The sequence below is a fragment of the Schistocerca gregaria genome, chromosome 2 (genome assembly GCF_023897955.1).
Source record: "Schistocerca gregaria isolate iqSchGreg1 chromosome 2, iqSchGreg1.2, whole genome shotgun sequence".
Taxonomy (NCBI): domain Eukaryota; kingdom Metazoa; phylum Arthropoda; class Insecta; order Orthoptera; family Acrididae; genus Schistocerca; species Schistocerca gregaria.
Window position 1 is genome coordinate 873,431,147 of NC_064921.1, and position 17,189 is coordinate 873,448,335.

At 44.6% G+C, this 17,189-nt stretch overlaps 1 protein-coding gene across 1 annotated transcript in view; it reads right to left on the bottom strand.

Annotated features, from left to right (window-relative positions):
- Positions 1-17,189, bottom strand: part of LOC126335272 (uncharacterized) — an 83,394-nt gene that overhangs the window by 18,367 nt on the left and 47,838 nt on the right. Inside the window, exons 4-5 of the mRNA XM_049998330.1 lie at positions 14,663-14,834; positions 7,984-8,423 (exon numbers count right to left, since the gene is read on the bottom strand). Of these exons, the coding sequence (XP_049854287.1) occupies positions 7,984-8,423; positions 14,663-14,834 (612 nt within the window). The remainder of the gene's footprint in view (positions 1-7,983; positions 8,424-14,662; positions 14,835-17,189) is intronic.

A 17,189-nucleotide genomic window follows, 5' to 3' on the forward strand; every position in this document is an offset into this window, starting at 1 on the left:
AGAGAGAGAGAGAGAGAGAGAGAGAGAGAGAGAGAGAGAGGGGGGGGGGGGGGGGGATCGATTCAGGGGAGAGGTTGTGGGAAGGGCTTTAGGCTTTAAACAGGGACTGGAGGTTATGGAATTGGGAGAGGCCTTCTGCCAGGTAATCACTGTGATTCATAACAACCACCTTTTTCTGCATGTAGGATGATTAGGTCAGAATTTGTCTTGAGGTCGTATATTGCTGTCCTTTCTTCTGCTGAAATGTTGGTATTCGGAGTACGGGACCTGGGGAAGGATGGTGAGGCCAAGTTGGAGGTAAGGACTTCCTGGAACGTGACCAGAGGTTGGTTAGCTGGGAGGGGGAGTATCAGATTTGGATGGTGGTATGAACTGGGAGAGGCAGGGTTCAATATTAGGATTAAGTTGGTTTGGTTGGCAAAGACGTGTTTCTATTGCAGGGACTGGGAGAAGGAGAGTATATCTTTGCATGGTTGGTTGGTTGGTTGGTTGGTTGAGCTAAGACGTCATCAGTCCCTTGTTCCTAATAAAACAATGCCACAAGTGTGAGAATAAAATGGACGAGACATGTAACACAAAACGGAAAGAAAAGAAAGATGACAAGAATGCAGAAAGGGCAACAAACACTAAAGGGAACAAAAGAGGACAAGAAAACAACAGAAAGACGCTAGAAACAGAAGAGAATAAAACAAGAAAGCAGATTACAGTGGCTGGGAGGCCACGATAATAAAAGGAAAAGCCAGCCACTCTGCAACACATTAAAACCTCCACCCTAAAAACATTAGGGTGGAGGACACAGAGGGACAAAGGACATGTGCTAAAACCTACATAGAAGTATAAAACCCACTCTCACGGATAAAATGTAAAACTAAAGCTGCTGCTGAGGCGTCGTCTCCCAACACCGAAGGTAGGGAGCTGGGAAAGCTAAAAGTCTGCCAAAGAGCGGCTAAAAGTGGGCAGTTCAGCAAGAGGTGGACGACAATCACCTGGGAACCACAGTGATACAGAGATAGGTCCTCACGACAGTGTAGGTAACCATGCGTTAGCTGTGTATGGGCAATGCGGAACCGCCAGAGGACAACTGATTCCCTGTAAGAGGACCGCATGGAAGACTTCACACATTTGTAGTCTCCTTAATGACACACAATTTGGGATGCGTACTGTTATGCTATTCCATCTCCCAAAGCCGGAAAACCATGCGGTGTAAGACAGAACGCAGGTCAGCTTCAGAGATTCCCATCTCCAGAAGCGGTTTCCGCGTCACCTGTTTGGCCAGCCTATCGGCAAGTTCGTTGCCTGCGATTCCGACATGTCCTGGGATCCACACAAGCACCACTGAGGTGCTGCCAGCACTTCTGCTTAAGCTGACGAACATGTGGAAGCCAAGTCAATGGAGCATCGAAAACCAGTCCTAAGAATCGATATGTCTCCACTACAGTGAGTGGATCATCATGAAGGTAAAGTTCTGGGTCTGGATTAATGGTACAATGCCAACGGAAGTGCATGACACAAGACTTTGCAACTGAAAACTGGAAGCCATGGGCTAGAGCCCATGACTGCGCCTTGTGGATGTCTCCCTGTAGGTGCCACTCAGCAACACCAGTACTGGAGCAGCTGTACAAAATGCAGAAATCGCCTGCATACAGAGATGTTAAGACTGAAGGCCCTACAGTTGCTGCTAGACCGTTAATGGCCACTAAAAAGAGAAAGAAGTCAATATAGAGCCCTGCGAGATGCCATTCTCCTGGATATGGGGAGAACTATGGGAGCCACCTACTTGGACAGTGAAAGCACGAAGTGACAGGAAGTTTTGGATGTAAACTGGGAGCAGGTCCCGAAGACCCCACTCATACAATGTGGCAACGATATGTTGTCGCCAGGTCGTGTCATACGCTTTACGTAAGTCAAAAAAGACGGCAACCAGGTGTTGGCATCTGGAAAAGGCTGTTCAGATGGCAGACTCGAGGGATACCAGATTATCAGTAGTAGAGCATCCGTACCCAGTAGCTGAGCGGTCAGTGCAACAGAATGTCAATCCTAGGGGCCCGGATTCGATTCCCGGCTGGGTTGGAGTTTTTCTCCGCTCGGTGACTGAGTGTTGTGTGCAGTGTCTACGTCGCCTGTTTGGCCAGCCTGTCGGTTAAGTTCGCTGCCTGAGATTCCGACATGTACTGGGATCCACACAAACACCACTGAATGACAGGACCGTTCCAGGGCATAGATGGACTCCTGGATGGATGCTACCTGAGGATGGTGGGATAGCACAAGTCGATAGCTTGTAGGCTGCTCAATAAGTCACTACACAGGAGAAATGATGCGCCAGGGCACGAGCGGATGTGCTCAAGAGCACGGGGTATGGCTGCCAGTTCTGCAGTGAAAACAATTCAGCCATCTGGCAAGGAGTGTTATTAAATATGTACTCCATGAACATATGCAAAGCCTACGTCGTGACCATCAGTCATTGAGCCGTCAGTGTAAACCACGTCACAGCCCCAGAATATGTCAAGAATTGAGGTGAAGTGACAGAGGAGAGCGGTGGGGTTAACGGAGTCATCATTTCATCCCCACTGACGCAAGTCCATCGAAATGGTGTCAAATCAAAAGACTTGCACCTGGCAAATGGTCTACCTGACGGGAGGCCCTTGTCACATAACATTTTAGTGGTAGAGCAACCCTGGCTGAAGCCACCGTGGCATGGTGGCAGGAGGCTACTTGACTCCAGGACCCAACTTAACTGTTGACACACCATACGTTCCAGCACCTTACAAAGTACGTTGGCGAGACTAATGGGCCAATAGCTAACCACGTCAAGCGGGTTCTTACCGGGTTTGAACACCGGAATGACGGTGCTCTCACGACATTGTGATGGAAAGACACAATCGCACAACATCCGGTTGAAGACAATGAGAAGATCCCGTTTTTAGTCAGGCAAGAGATGTTTAATCATCTAATTGTGGATCCGATCCGGCCCAGGAGCTGTCGGGGCAACATGCAAGGGCGCTGAGGAGCTCCCACTCTGTAAATGGGGCATTATAGGGTTCACTGTGGCGTGTGATGAACGACAGAACCCTCCCTTCCATCCGCCATTTGAGGATGCGAAATGCTGGAGGATAATTCTCTGATGCAGGGGCGCAAGCATAGTGCTCAGCAAAGTGCTCCGCAATTGCATTTGCATTGGTAGACAACATGACACTGATGTGAACACCAGGGACACCCGTTGGGGTCTGGTACCCAAAAAGGTGTTTGATCTTCGTCCATACTTGGGAAGGTGACATGTGGCACCCAATGGTTGAGACATACCTCTCCCAACACTCCTGTTCCATCTTTGTACAAGCTGGAGAACACAGGAACGGAGCCGTTTAAAGGCTATGAGGTGCTCTGGGGAAGGGTGCCACTTATGTCGCTGTAGAGCTCGTCAACACTCTTTAATGGCCTCAGTGACTTCCGGCGTACACCATGAGACTGTCTTTCGCCGGGGGATCCCTAGAGAATGAGAGATCGCGTTTTTCGTTGCAGAAACGACTGTTGCAGTTACCTGGTCAACCACAACATTGATGGCATCATGTGGGGAAGATTCAATGTTGACAACAGAGGTTAAGACATCCCAGTCTGCCTCGTCTAAAGCCCATCTACATAGGCATCCATGGGCATGATGCCAGGGGAATGACAGGAAGATGGGGAAGTGGTCACTACCATACAGGGCGTCATGTGCTCTCCAGAGGATAGAAGGGAGGAGTCCTGGGCTGCAAATTAATAAATCAATGTCTGAGTAACTACCATGAGCTACAATGAAATGTGTGGCGGCCCCAGTATTTAAGAGGCAGTAAGCATGGTACTACCCCACAAGGGGTTGTGGGCATTAAAATCTCCCAGAAGTAAGAAAGGTTTAGGGAGTTGATCAATCAGTATAGTTAGGACTTTCAGGGGTACCACACCATCTGGAGTAAGATGTAAGTTGCAGATAGTTATTTCATGCGTTGTCCTTATCCTGACAGCCACAGCTTCAAGAGGAGTTTGAAGGGGTAGAGGTTCACTACATACCGAGTTCAGGACATAGACGCAGACGCCATCTGACACCCTGTTATATTCACTACGGTTCTTGTAATATCCCCTATAGCTGCAGAGGGCAGAGGTTCATATTGCCAGGAACCAGGTTTCCTGGAGGTCAATGCAGAAAGCAGGTGTAAAGCATAACAACTGCCATAGCTCAGCCAGGTGGTGGAAAGACCCGCCGCAATTCCACTGGAGGATGACGTCAATGTTAGGATGGGAAGGCATGAAGTGCTGAAGGAGGCAAGTTATGCCTCAGGGTCACCTGCTGCCACCGTTTTAGTACCTGTGCGATCAACATCTATTGTCTTTGAGGGTTCAGCGAGATCTAGGTCCTCAGCGGATGCCAGAATCTCCACCACATCCTCAGATGCAGAACTTACAGGGAACGGTGGTAGGGGTGCCACCACAAGGTCTGGATTCTTGGGAGCCTTCTGCTCTTTTGGTTTCTCTTGCTGTTCCTTTGAGGTTTCTGGCTGGGAGGGCTTCACTGGGTCAGTCTCAGGGAGCGAGGAGGACCGTGAAGCCCTACGACCAGCTACCTTTGGTTGCTTCAGCCACTGGTGGGTGTCCACTTTTCCACTGGCCAGAACCTGGAAAGGGAGTGACCCAAGGGACACCTTTCTGGCAAGAGGAGCCAAAGAAGACATATGCTTCTTCGGCTGAGAAATGGAGACTGATGTCCCCGATGGTTGGAGGGGGGGGGGGGGGGGGGGCGGGAGTTGCTCCCAAAGAAGGTGGTGCAGGAGCAACAGGGAGGAAGTGCCCCCCACCATCAAGGGGGCACGTGGAGTCTGACGGCTCTGAGAGCCAACTAGATGTGGCAAAATGGGAGATGGTAGAATCGTTGCTGTAGCCGCGGCGGCATAGGTTGATGTTATAGGCACAGGATGAAGCCTCTCGTATTTTCACTTAGCCACAGTGTAGGTCAGGCGGTCCAGTTTCTTGTATTCCATTATCTGCCATTCTTTCTGTAGAATCCTACAGTCCGGTGAGCATGGGGAATGGTGCTCTCCACAGTTGACACAGATGGGAGGTGGGGCACATAGAGTGTTGGGATGGGAAGGACATCCACAATCTCGACAGGTGGCGCTGGAAGTTCTGCCGGGAAGACATATTACCAAATTTTCAGCACTTACAGCACCACATTGGGGGAGGGATATATGGCTTTGACATCACAGCGGTAGACCATCACCTTAACCCTCTCGGGTAATGTGTCACCCTCGAAGGCCAAGATGAAGGCACTGGTGGCAACCTGATTATTCCTCGGACCCTGATGGACGCACCGGACGAAGTGAACACCTCGCTGCTCTAAATTGGTGTGCATCTCATCATCAGACTGTAAAAGAAGGTCCCTATGAAATATAATACCCTGGAACATATTTAAGATCTTATGGGGCATGATGGAAACAGAAACATACCCCAGCTTGTCACAGGCGAGTAATGTCCGTGGCTGGGCAGTGGATGCTGTTTTTATTAAGAGTGACTCAGAGCGCATTTTGGCCAAGTTCTCCACCTCTACAAACGTGTCCTCTAAATGCTCCACAAAAAATTGAGGCTTCGTTGACATGAATGATTCCCCATCAACTCTCGTACAGACAAGGTACCAGGGTGAATATGCTTCACTGCCATCCTTAGCCACGCTTACCTCCCATGGTGTGACCAGGGAGGGAAACGATTTGGAGTCATACTTCTGCGCATTGAATTGAGCCCTGGAACGCTTAGAGACTGCTAGTGGGTTGCCACCAGCAAGGGACGATGTATCACGTTTCACTGCATGTCATCCGCCCTGATGCTACCCACTCTGACCAACGGCCCTCCCCATGGGCGCCACCCAGCCTCAGCAAGGGCCACCTGGCAGATTGGCCATTGCCGGCAGTCCCGATGCCCCAGGGAGATAGGCATCTACTCCTTGGCATACATGGGGAATTAACGGCGCAGGCATCAGCAGAGCGATCCCTGTGTTGTCAGGGGGCTACAACCATCAGGGTACATGGTGGCCTCACCACCACGGACTGGCTACCCATGATGGATATCAGGTGCAAAGAAGTCCATGGTCATCATCGGCACAGGAAACGGCACTGCATAGTGCATGGTGGGAAACACACCCAGGAAAGTGTCCTTGCCTAAAAGACAGAGAATGGGCGGGACAGCAATGCAACGACGAGAAAGTGGGCTAAAGATCTCAATGCATTATGGATACGATGCACCATGTAAGGTGCCCTTTCCCAATTGGCTCGCTCTTCGGAAAAATTTTGAAGAATGGAGGTCAGACCCTACAGGGGACCAACACATAAAGGCTGAAATGTGTGAGACTCCTTTTAGTCGCCTCTCACGACAAGCAGGAATACCTTGGGCCTATTCTTACCCATGGACCCACAGGAGGTCTTTGACAGGACCACCACAGTTAAATTTGAGTGTAGGGCTAAAGGAGAGGCCTCTCGATAGCACTGAAAATTCTGTGGGGCTGAGGGTTTTGGTGGAAAGGTTAACAACAGTGTTATGGGAATATTTCGGCTCTGGATTTGGTAGAGTGTTGGTATGAAGTTTTGGGGGAGCTGGCAATTTGAAGAGGTCAGATAGGCAGAGTTTGTGTGGGGTTAATAAGGAGGAACATTTTGTATGTAATGAAATATAGAAACGGTGGAGTGGCCAGAAGACTTCTTGACAACTGGAATGATTCAAAAAAGTGAAGCTTCCACAACCATCAGCCTAGTAGTAAGTGCAGTAAAAGTGCTAATGAGATTGTTAAATAGGAGAATATACCCAAAGAGAGGGAGCTGTAATGACGAAAAACAGAATTATTTAAAGAGCATTGGGAGCAAGAGATGTAACTGGATGATTGATAATAAGAGGAGAGAGAGAAATCCAGAGAAGCACAGTCAAGTATATATTGTCTGTGTTGTCTGGGAAAAAGAATTTGATAGAGCAGAATAAGATAAGATCTTACTGAGTTATTGGTTTTGAGAGATAAGAGAATGGGTTGGAAGGAAAGATATTCAATTACTGCCTGACCATAATATTATTCCATCTGTCCTCCCGTGGCCATATCGATGCTGTGATTTTATAGTAAACAAGTACAGTGATGAGAAAGGAGAACACATTGTATGGTGAATAATTTCAAAATAGTTATGGGATGTACTATCATGCAGTCCGGCATATCCTTGTGAAATATGATGACAAAATTCAAGATACATCGACTGAAGTACCCTCAAACAAGGTGCAATAATATTGTGGTAAACTAATACGAATCTATATGCGGAGCAGAAAGTCAGGCCACAGATAAGAAATATTGCCTGCTTCTTACCCACCCAATATTTACTTAGAAGAGACTGTAAGAAATGTCCACTGTAAGTAACTACTTTGATGTGAAAACTTTGGAATTTCACTTAGCAGTTTCACCTGAAGATGAAATAAGATTGAAGCCCATGAAACAAAATGTAAATCCAACATATCAAAAACATGAACTGAATATTAGGAAAACCAAGAAGTTTCATAATTGCGACAAAGTAAAAGAAGGCAAATATAACAATATCGCAAAATAAAATTGTGAAAATAAAACAACTCAAACTGAACATACAACAAAGAAAAGGCGGATTGCTACATTACTGCTCTGAGATCCAGTACCCAGTATTTGTTCAGAAAGCAAGAGCTCAAAAGCTGGCACAACACTCCATGGTGTGAAGATATGCACATCATAGTGGTCAATAAAATCTAAGGTAATTATCAGTATCATCACAAATACCCACTTAACTAAAAAAGCGTGTCTTCTCCAAAAGGCAATTATCTGCTCTCCTTAAATGTGTAAATGGACCACTGAATTGAAATGGAAAACTGTGAATTTGTCTCTTTACATGATTATGTCCATGTTGTTTCCAGCAAAACTCAAGACTGAATTATATGCACCAACAACTTAAAAGTATATCAGCTCACCTTTCACTGAGAAATGCTGTATCTTCAGAAACAGAGGTCGTATGCAGTGCATCAGTATATACTGTTCTGTCCTCCACATCACACTCCAGTGGATTTTGGGCCTGTGTTAGTAGAGCACTTTGTTCCTGGCCACCTGTAAGTTTTTGTTGTTGTGCTTGTTGTTCTGCTTTTTGGTGTTGTTCTTGCTGTTTATGGTTTTTCACAACTAGTTTACACTTCCCTTGATCTTCCTTATCTAATAATTTACCCTTTTGTTTAACAATACAAGGCACTTCATTTTCCTGTTCATCATACACTGTGTAGACAAGTACATTCTGATGCTGCTCCTGTACATGCTGCTGTTCATTTTTAGAGTTATTTGAGAGAGAATTTTCAGTTTCATTAACAACCTTGGTGATTACGCTCTGTGTTGTAGATTTTTCAGCCAAGGTGTTTATAGTCTGTGGAAAAGGCAGCACAATTTTTAATAAAATCAACAATATGAAAATAAATAATAAACATTAAAAAATTCATATTTCTCTACTAGTTTTCAAAACCTTTATCTGTTTCTCCCATTGAAAGAAGAGATGAAAAGGAGCAATCAGTACGAAATGCAATAGGAAGCGATGGCAGGTACTGGTGGGAAGGACAGCTGTATCCAACTGTGAATCAGGGCACGCTCAAGGCGCCAGGAAATAGGGTCTACAGTAACAATTAATTAAATGCCAACACATTCACATTCTAGATTATTATTAATATGTAATTGATAGGGTGAATATGCTTCTAAATTAGAATGAAATCACGGAGTGCAAATGCAAGCAATACAAAGTCACTTCAGAAAATTATGGACCACATCTAAAGGAAACGAAGAAAAATACAAAAAAAAGGAAATATTTAAATTGGAAATGTTTGATTGGTATATAGAAAGAAACTTCCACATGGGAAAAATATATTAAAAACAAAGATTCCATGACTTACCAAGCGGAAAAGTGCCAGTAGACAGGCACAATAAAATAACACACAAACACACACACAAAATTTCTAGCTTTCGCAACCAACGGTTGCTTCTTCAGGAAAGAGGGAAGGAGAGGGAAAGACAAAAGGATGTGGGTTTTAAGGAAGAGGGTAAGGAGTAATTCCAATCTCAGGAGCGGAAAGACTTACCTTAGGGGGGGGGGAAAGGACAGGTATACACTCGTGCGCACACACACACCCACACACACATCTCCATCTGCACCTATACAGACAGATCACGGATAGCCTGGGCATCAGCAGTGGTGATGTTGGGAGTAGGATTAAGGTTTTTTAAGAAGGATTGAGACGCAAGGCTGGAAGTGAGAAATTCCTGGAAGGTTTGGAGAGGGTGATTTTGAGGTAAGAGGAGGTGGGTCCCGCTGTGACGGAGGACGGAACCGTTCCAGGCAGGGTTCAATTTGGATAGTGTCTTGTGGAGTTGGATCATTAGGAGTATGATTAGGATTATTTGTCTTCGTGGCAAAGTGATATTTCCATCAGAGAGTACGAGTGTAGGACAGTAAATCTTTGACGAGGGCTGTTTGTTTGAATCTGGGAGTAGGGCTGAAGGTGAGGGATTTTGGATAGGGCAGAGGTTGCGGATTGGGAGAGAGGTTTGGAGGAATGATTAACTACTGAATTAGGGTGTTGTGGTTCCAGATTGTGTTGATTAGAATTTTGAGGTTTTGGGAGGAGTGGAGCTGGAAGTGGGAGATTGAGTAGTGGGGGAGACTGGGTCTGTGTGCAATGAGAGGAGGTTGAGGTTTGCTGGAAAGGTTGTGGAGGGTGAGTGAGTTGCCTTTTTGGAGGTGGGAAACCAGGAGGTTGGATAGTTTTTTGAGGTGGAGGGTAGTATGCTGTTCTAATTTGTGGTTGGCCTGAAGGAGGATGCTCTGAACAGCCGGTGTGGATGTGGGAGAGGAAAGATTGAGTACTTTTATTAAGGATAGGAGTTGACGGGTGTGTTCATTGGCTGAGTTGATGTGTAGGTGAAGAATTAGGCGGGTGAGGGCAATGGATTGTTCAGTTTGGAACTGGTATAGGGACTGATGGAAAGAAGGGTTACAGCCAGAGATGGGAACTTTAAGTGTGAGGCCTTTGGGGGTAATGCCAAATGTCAGACAAGCCTGAGTAAATAAAATATGGGAGCGTAATCTGGCTAGGGCGAAGGCATGTTTGCAGAGGGAATGTAAATAAAACTTAATGGGTTCGTTGTGGGGATGTTGTGAGGGTAACATGGTATTAGAAGGTGGAAAGTGTAACATGAGGCTGAAATGAAAATAAAGGTGAACTAGAAAGCAATTGGGGATCAGATGTGAAAAAAGTCGAAAAAGTGTTGGTTGAAGCTGAGCTATGTTGATCCTGTGGTGAACTTGGGTTGGTAAACTACGATGTGCACAAAGGTTAGGTGGTTGTATTGCCGCCAAAACATGTTAAAGGGTGGAGAAATTTGGGAAAATTTCGAAAAAACTGCATTTAAATGTATTAAAAGAAGTGGTTTTGTGGTGGCAGATTATGAAAATGAGGCTAACAATTGTCTGACGAAGAAATAATGACGTAAACACCTGTGGGAAGCGGCTAAAAATTATCAGTGATGTGGGAAAAACGGAAATGGAAATAAAGCGAAAGTTGTTAGAACTAGCCGAAATGGTTGTTTAATAGGTTAAAGGAACTGTTTGTGAACTGGAAGCAGTGGATTTTATAGCAGCGGTAGTGTTGAAAGCGGAAAAAAAATTTTTGGTTATGGTTTGGAAGTGGGTTACGTATTATTGAGTATATATACGGGGCATAAAATTGTATGGTAGATTACAGTAAAAAGGAGAAGGTGAATACAAAGTGAAACTACTTGCTAAAACAGAAAGAGAAAGTAAGATGACAAAAGATTTCGCAATGCAACAGTGACAATAACAAACGTAATTGTTGGGTTCAAATTAATGATATGAATATAATAGAGGGAAACATATATCTAAAAACAAAGATGATGTAACTTGCCAAACAAAAGCGTGGGCATGTTGATAGACACACAAACAAACAAACACAAACACACACACAAAATTTAAGCTTTTGCAACCAACGGTTGTTTCATCAGGAAAGAGGGAAGGAGACAGAAAGACGAAAGGATGTGGGTTTTAAGGGAGAGGGTAAGGAGTCATTCTAATCCTGGGAGCAGAAAGACTTACCTTAGGGGGAAACACCCACGTGATTTACCAACTGACTTGCCTACACTGTGAAGCTTTCTATGTGGGAATGACCAGCAACAAACTGTCCATTCGCCTGAAAGGACACAGACAGACAGTGTTTGTTGGTTATCTGGAAACTTTCCACTAACACCAACCTATCAGAACTCAGGAGATGGGAACTTGCCCTTTGCCCTTCAGTATATCCTCTCTTCCCGTTACCCACCAGGCCTCAACCCCCGCTAATTTCAAGTTGCCGCCGCTCATACCTAAGCTGTCATTCAACAACATCTCTGCCTCTGTACTTCCGCTTCGAGACTGACATCTCTGCCTGAACTGTTTGCCTTTACAAATGTCTGCTTGTGTCTGTATAGGTGCGAATGGATGTGTGTGTGTGTGTGTGTGTGTGTGTGTGTGTGTGTGTGTGTGTGTACCTGTCCTTTTCCCCCCCTAAGGTAAGTCTTTCCACTCCCGGGATTGGAATGACTCCTTACCCTCTCCCTTAAAACCCACACCCATTCGTCTTTCCCTCTTTCCTGATGAAGCAACCGTTGGTTGCGAAAGCTTGAATTTTATGTGTGTGTGTGTGTGTGTGTGTGTGTGTGTGTGTGTGTGTGTGTGTCAACATGCCAATGCTTTTGTTTGGTAAGTTACATCACGAGAGAGAAAGAGAGAGAGAGAGAGAGAGAGAGAGAGAGAGAGAGATTTCATAATTAATGCACACTTTTTTGTTTACCTTACTGTTTGTTTATTTTCCAGTATCTCTCTACAATTCTTCAATATACGTTCCCACTGCCTCTCAATCGCCATGTTCCAAAATCTCAGAAACTCCATCTGGGACACTTTCTCTGTTCATTTGTCACATGACTCAGTAATGGTGACAGAAAGCTCTTCCAGAGGAGGAAAAGACATTTATCCACAGGTTGTCCAGCTCTGAGAATACACTGAATTATACACTGAAGAACCAAATAAACTGGTATACCAGCCTAATATTGTGTAGAGACCTTGCGAGTGTGGATAAGTGCCTAACACAACGTGGCATGGACTCGACTAATATCTGAAGTAGTGCTGGAGGGAACTTGACACCATTAATCGCACAGGGCTGTCCATAAATCTGTAAGAATATGGGGGGGGGATGGAGATCTCTTCTGAACAGCACATTGCAAGGCATCCCAGACATGCTCAATAATGTTTATGTTTGGGAGTTTGGTGACCAGCAGAAGAGTGTTCCAGGAGCCATTCTGTAGGAATTCTGGACGTATGGGGTGTTGCATTGTCCTGTTGCCCGAGACCATCGGAATGTAAAATGGACATGAATGGATGCACGTGACCAGACAGGATGCTTATGTATGCGTTACCTGTCAGATGCTGGTGGTGGTGGTGGTGGTGGTTAGTGTTTAACGTCTCGTCGACAACAAGGTCATTAGAGACGGAGTGCAAGCTCGGGGTAGGGAAGGAAATCGGTCGTGCCCTTTCAAAGGAACCATCCCGGCATTTGCCTGAAACGATTTAGGGAAATCACGGAAAACCTAAATCAGGATGGCTGGAGACGGGATTGAACCGTCGTCCTCCCGAATGCGAGTCCAGTGTGCTAACCACTGCGCCACCTCGCTCGGTTTACCTGTCAGAGTCACATCTAGACGTATCAGGGGTCCCACATCAGTCCAAATGCACACACCCCATACCGTTACAGAGTCTCCACCAACTTGAACAGTTCCCTGCTGACATGCACGGTCCATGGATTCATGAGGTTGCTTCCATACCTGTACACGCCCATCTGATCGATACAATTTGGAACAAGACTCATCCAACAAGGCAACATGTTTCCAGTCATCAATAGCCCAAGGTCGGTGTTGATCAGCCCAGGGCGAGATGAAAATATGTGTGTCATACAGTTATCAAGGGTACATAAATGGGCCTCCAGCTTTGAAAGCCCATATTGATGGCCCTGCATTGAAATCCACAGCAATTTGTGGAAGGGTTGCACTTCTGTCATGTTGAATAATTCTCTTCCATCATCGTTGGTCCTGTCCTTGCAGAATCTTTTTTCAGCTGCAGCGATGTCTGAGATTTTATGTTTTACCATATTTCTGATATTCTAGGTACACCGTGAAATCGTCATACAGGAAAATCACCACTTCATCGCTGCCTGCTGTTTTCCATCACTTGTACACTGACTATAACACCATGTTCAAACTTACTTAAATCTTATTAACCTGCCATTGTAGTAGCATAACCAATCTCACTTGTTGTCTATATAGGTGTTGCTGACCGCAGTGATTTATTCAGCCTCTTTACATATCTCTGTATTTGAACACACATGCCTATACCATTTTCTTTCAACGCTTCAGTGTAGCTGATTCATGTTCGGACTTAGGGAGCATGAGTTAACACTGTCCAGCCATGTTCACACAGTTTTTCATACAGACAGTATTTCTACGATTTTAGAGTGTTGTCTTTGAGAATAAGTAGTCTTGCCTCTAGCAACCGAGGTCCTGTTTTGTACATTTTTCTTCATGTAAGTCGTAACACTGCTACAGTGACATTTATTCCACACAGAAACCATCGCTTGTTTTATCTCTGCCCTGAAAATATTTTATTTTTGTTCTTGTGCAGTTGTTGTACCTCTCCATTCATTGGACTGTCATTTCACATTCTGCTCGAGGTGTTTAACTCTTTTTTTCATCAATAGTGACAATTCAAAGCAAGAACACTACGGTTTTATTGCCAATACTTCACCTGAGCAATGCACAATGTCAAGCTGCTTCATCAGTTGAGCTATCAAGCACTGAGGGATCCATCATGTTTAATCTATAATCCTAACAGTGGACTCCCTGTAGTCTCAAAAAATTCTTTGCATGTCGCACAACAATCTTCATCAAGTGCACCTAAACTACATTTATCTGTTTATGTTTGCAGTTTTCCTGTACTACTGTTTATGTTCACACAAACACCACCAAAATAATTAGACCAGGGAGACACTGTACTACAGTCTACCATTAGCATACTTGTAACTTCATTTAGAGCAATACTGATTTCTGTTAGCTTTTAGCCATGTAAAATTTCAGTCTTATGGTCTACGGTACAACCTTCAATCTTCTACGCTCACTATATCAGGGACACATGCAGGTCCATTTCTGGCTAACATGGAGGATGCTATGGACAAGACAAAACACTTGCATCTTCCTCGTGTCTTCTACTGTAATTTGCATAATTTTCACACTAGTTGGGCTATCTAATACTATGTGTTGGCAACCTGTGAATCACTCACACTGATTGGATAGGCATTTGCCTTCTGCAAAGTTTGTAATTATGGCATTCAAAGGTGGAATACAAATCACAGGTGTTGAAAAAATTGTTACCACGGTCATTGCTGTTATAATGCACAGCATGCTCAGTGACAGAACACAGCATATTGCTGGTGCAGGTCCTAAGGTTACCTGAGGACACAGTAATTATTTTAAACACAGCATCAGTATCCTCCTGATAAAGAGTTTTGACTGACATACCATTGTACAATCACTGTTGCTGTTTGCACTATTTTCCTGTACCACAGCATCTGTAGCTGACAAATCTTTCGGTTGTTGAATTTTGCTCTTCTTCTGCCTCTTCTCAATTCTGCTTTTTATAGCTAATAGTGTTCTTGGTTCTGCTGGCATATTTTGTTCACAGTCAGGAGTTCTGGAATAGACAACAGACAAAAAGATTATGAATATTACAAGTGTGTTTCATGACTATGTGGTTATCAGACAGACAAGCAAGGCAGTCTACTCAAACTTATGGACTTACAGATGAAGTTAGTGTTACAATTTTACAGTGCAAGACTTAGGAGATGCATACAGCAAGATTCTATGCACTGTGCTGATTGCCCACACTTTTTGAATCTGCCACTCAGCCGATCATTTGAAGGAAGTCCGTACTGCGCCCCCTACATGGTACGTTTAGCCCTGATATTGGTGCAGCACTCGCAGGCAAGTAGAGAGCAAGTCAAGTGGGTCTCAGCAACAGTACATATGGGGAGAGAGGTTGCAAGTTGTGAAAAAGAGAGGGCTGTTTTGGAAGCAGCTAGCAGATGCTGTTGGATGATGGGGCTTGAAGCTATCTGTTGCAGTGATGAACTCTTGAGCAGGAGAGCATAAGAGATGACAATACAGATGGTGGCAGTTTTTGAGAACCATGGGGAACATTGTATTGATCTAGCGGTCTGCCGTACCCACCTGTAATTTGGAGTTTACTTTACCATTCTTTTTGGAATACACAATAAGCCACAAAAGTGAATGATGATGGTGATGGTGCTTCTAAAGTCATGAAAATATGTTGCTCAGGAATCCAGCAGGCGTCTTTAGCAGCTGGCCAGAGGAATGAATGGGCAGAACCACGTGGGTGCATAAAGTAATTGAGGACATTTGAGGACATCGTTCATGAAAAACTTCACACACTTTTCCAACCCACAAAAATTGTGAATACATACATGCAACATACTATCCTGAATGTAAACTTGCAGTCAAGATTGCTGGAATTTCTTCATCTGCTTCAGAGCCATTAGCTGTGAATGCTGGAGCACCATTGGAAACTCTGACTACTATGAGGGGATCACAATTAATTTGCTTAAACTGATTTTTTCTCTTGTTCCAGGTATTGTATGGCCCATAGCAAAACTGGATTTTTTTTTCAGTATTTCTTTTGGTACATACTTTGGTACATACTTTATTCCTGGAATACTATCATCACAAAATTTGAACAAATCATACGGAGCCAATACCTGGTTGTCTAAGGGCCTTGGCAAACTAGCACAGGCTGCTAGTTTTTTGTTGTTCTCCCAATGTCGCCACAAGGCAATAGTATAATGACGGAGACAGTTGCTGATCATACAAATGCTAATACTCTGACACTCTTTGTCAAATGACTATTCCCCCAATGAAATCCTTGCACAGCATCTTGAACAACAAATGAATAATTCTCAGCAAAATCCATCAATATAATTTAATTCAATTTCTGCAAGATTTCTTTTTAGCTGCTTAAGGTATAAACTATAGTGTTTTGTCAAAAAGTGATAACTTCTTAAGCCAGTAATTTACAAAATCAGTGCCTCATGAAATCTTGAACAGTTCTCTGACATGTCTCCAATGTTTGCTAGTATGGACCTACTGTTGGTATTGCATCGTTTCTTCAGGCTCAGAGTCTTTAAAAGCATTTTGAAGGAAAACCTTTAGTTGTATTTTTCCTGGACATTACTCGCAACATTGTAGTATACAATCTTTTGATTCAAACTGAATACAGTTCTCTCATTCTCCCCCCCCCCCCCCCCCATATATATATTTGGAATGTTTCCCTCCAATCCAGGGAGCGGAAAGACTTACCTGAAGGGGAAAAAATGACAGGTATACACTCACGCACACACACACATATCCATCCGCACATACACAGACACAAGCAGACATTTGTAAAGGCAAAGAGTTTCGGGAGAGATGTCAGTCGAGGTGGAACTACACAGGCAAAGATGTTGTTGAAAGAAAGGTAAGGTATGAGTGATGGCAACTTGAAATTAGCGGAGGTTGAGGCCTGGCGGATAACGAGAAGAGAGGATATACTGAAGGGCTAGTTCCCATCTCCGGAGTTCTGACAGGTTGGTGTTAGTGGGAAGTATCCAGATAACCCGGACGGTGTAACACTGTGCCAAGATGTGCTGGCCGTGCACCAAGGCATGTTTAGCCACATGGTGGTCCTGATTACCAACAAACACTGTCTACCTGTGTCCATTCATATGGATGGACAGTTTGTTGCTGGTCATTCCCACATAGAAAGCTTCACAGTGTAGGCAGGTCAGTTGCTAAATCACGTGGGTGCTTTCACACATGGCTCTGCCTTTGATCGTGTACACCTTCCGGGTTACAGGACTGGAGTAGATGGTGGTGGTGGGATGGTGCATGGGACAGGTTTTACAGCGGGGGCAGTTACAAGGGTAGGAGCCAGAGGGTAGGGAAGTTGGTTTGGGGATTTCATAGGGATGAACTAAGAGGTTACGAAGGTTAGGTG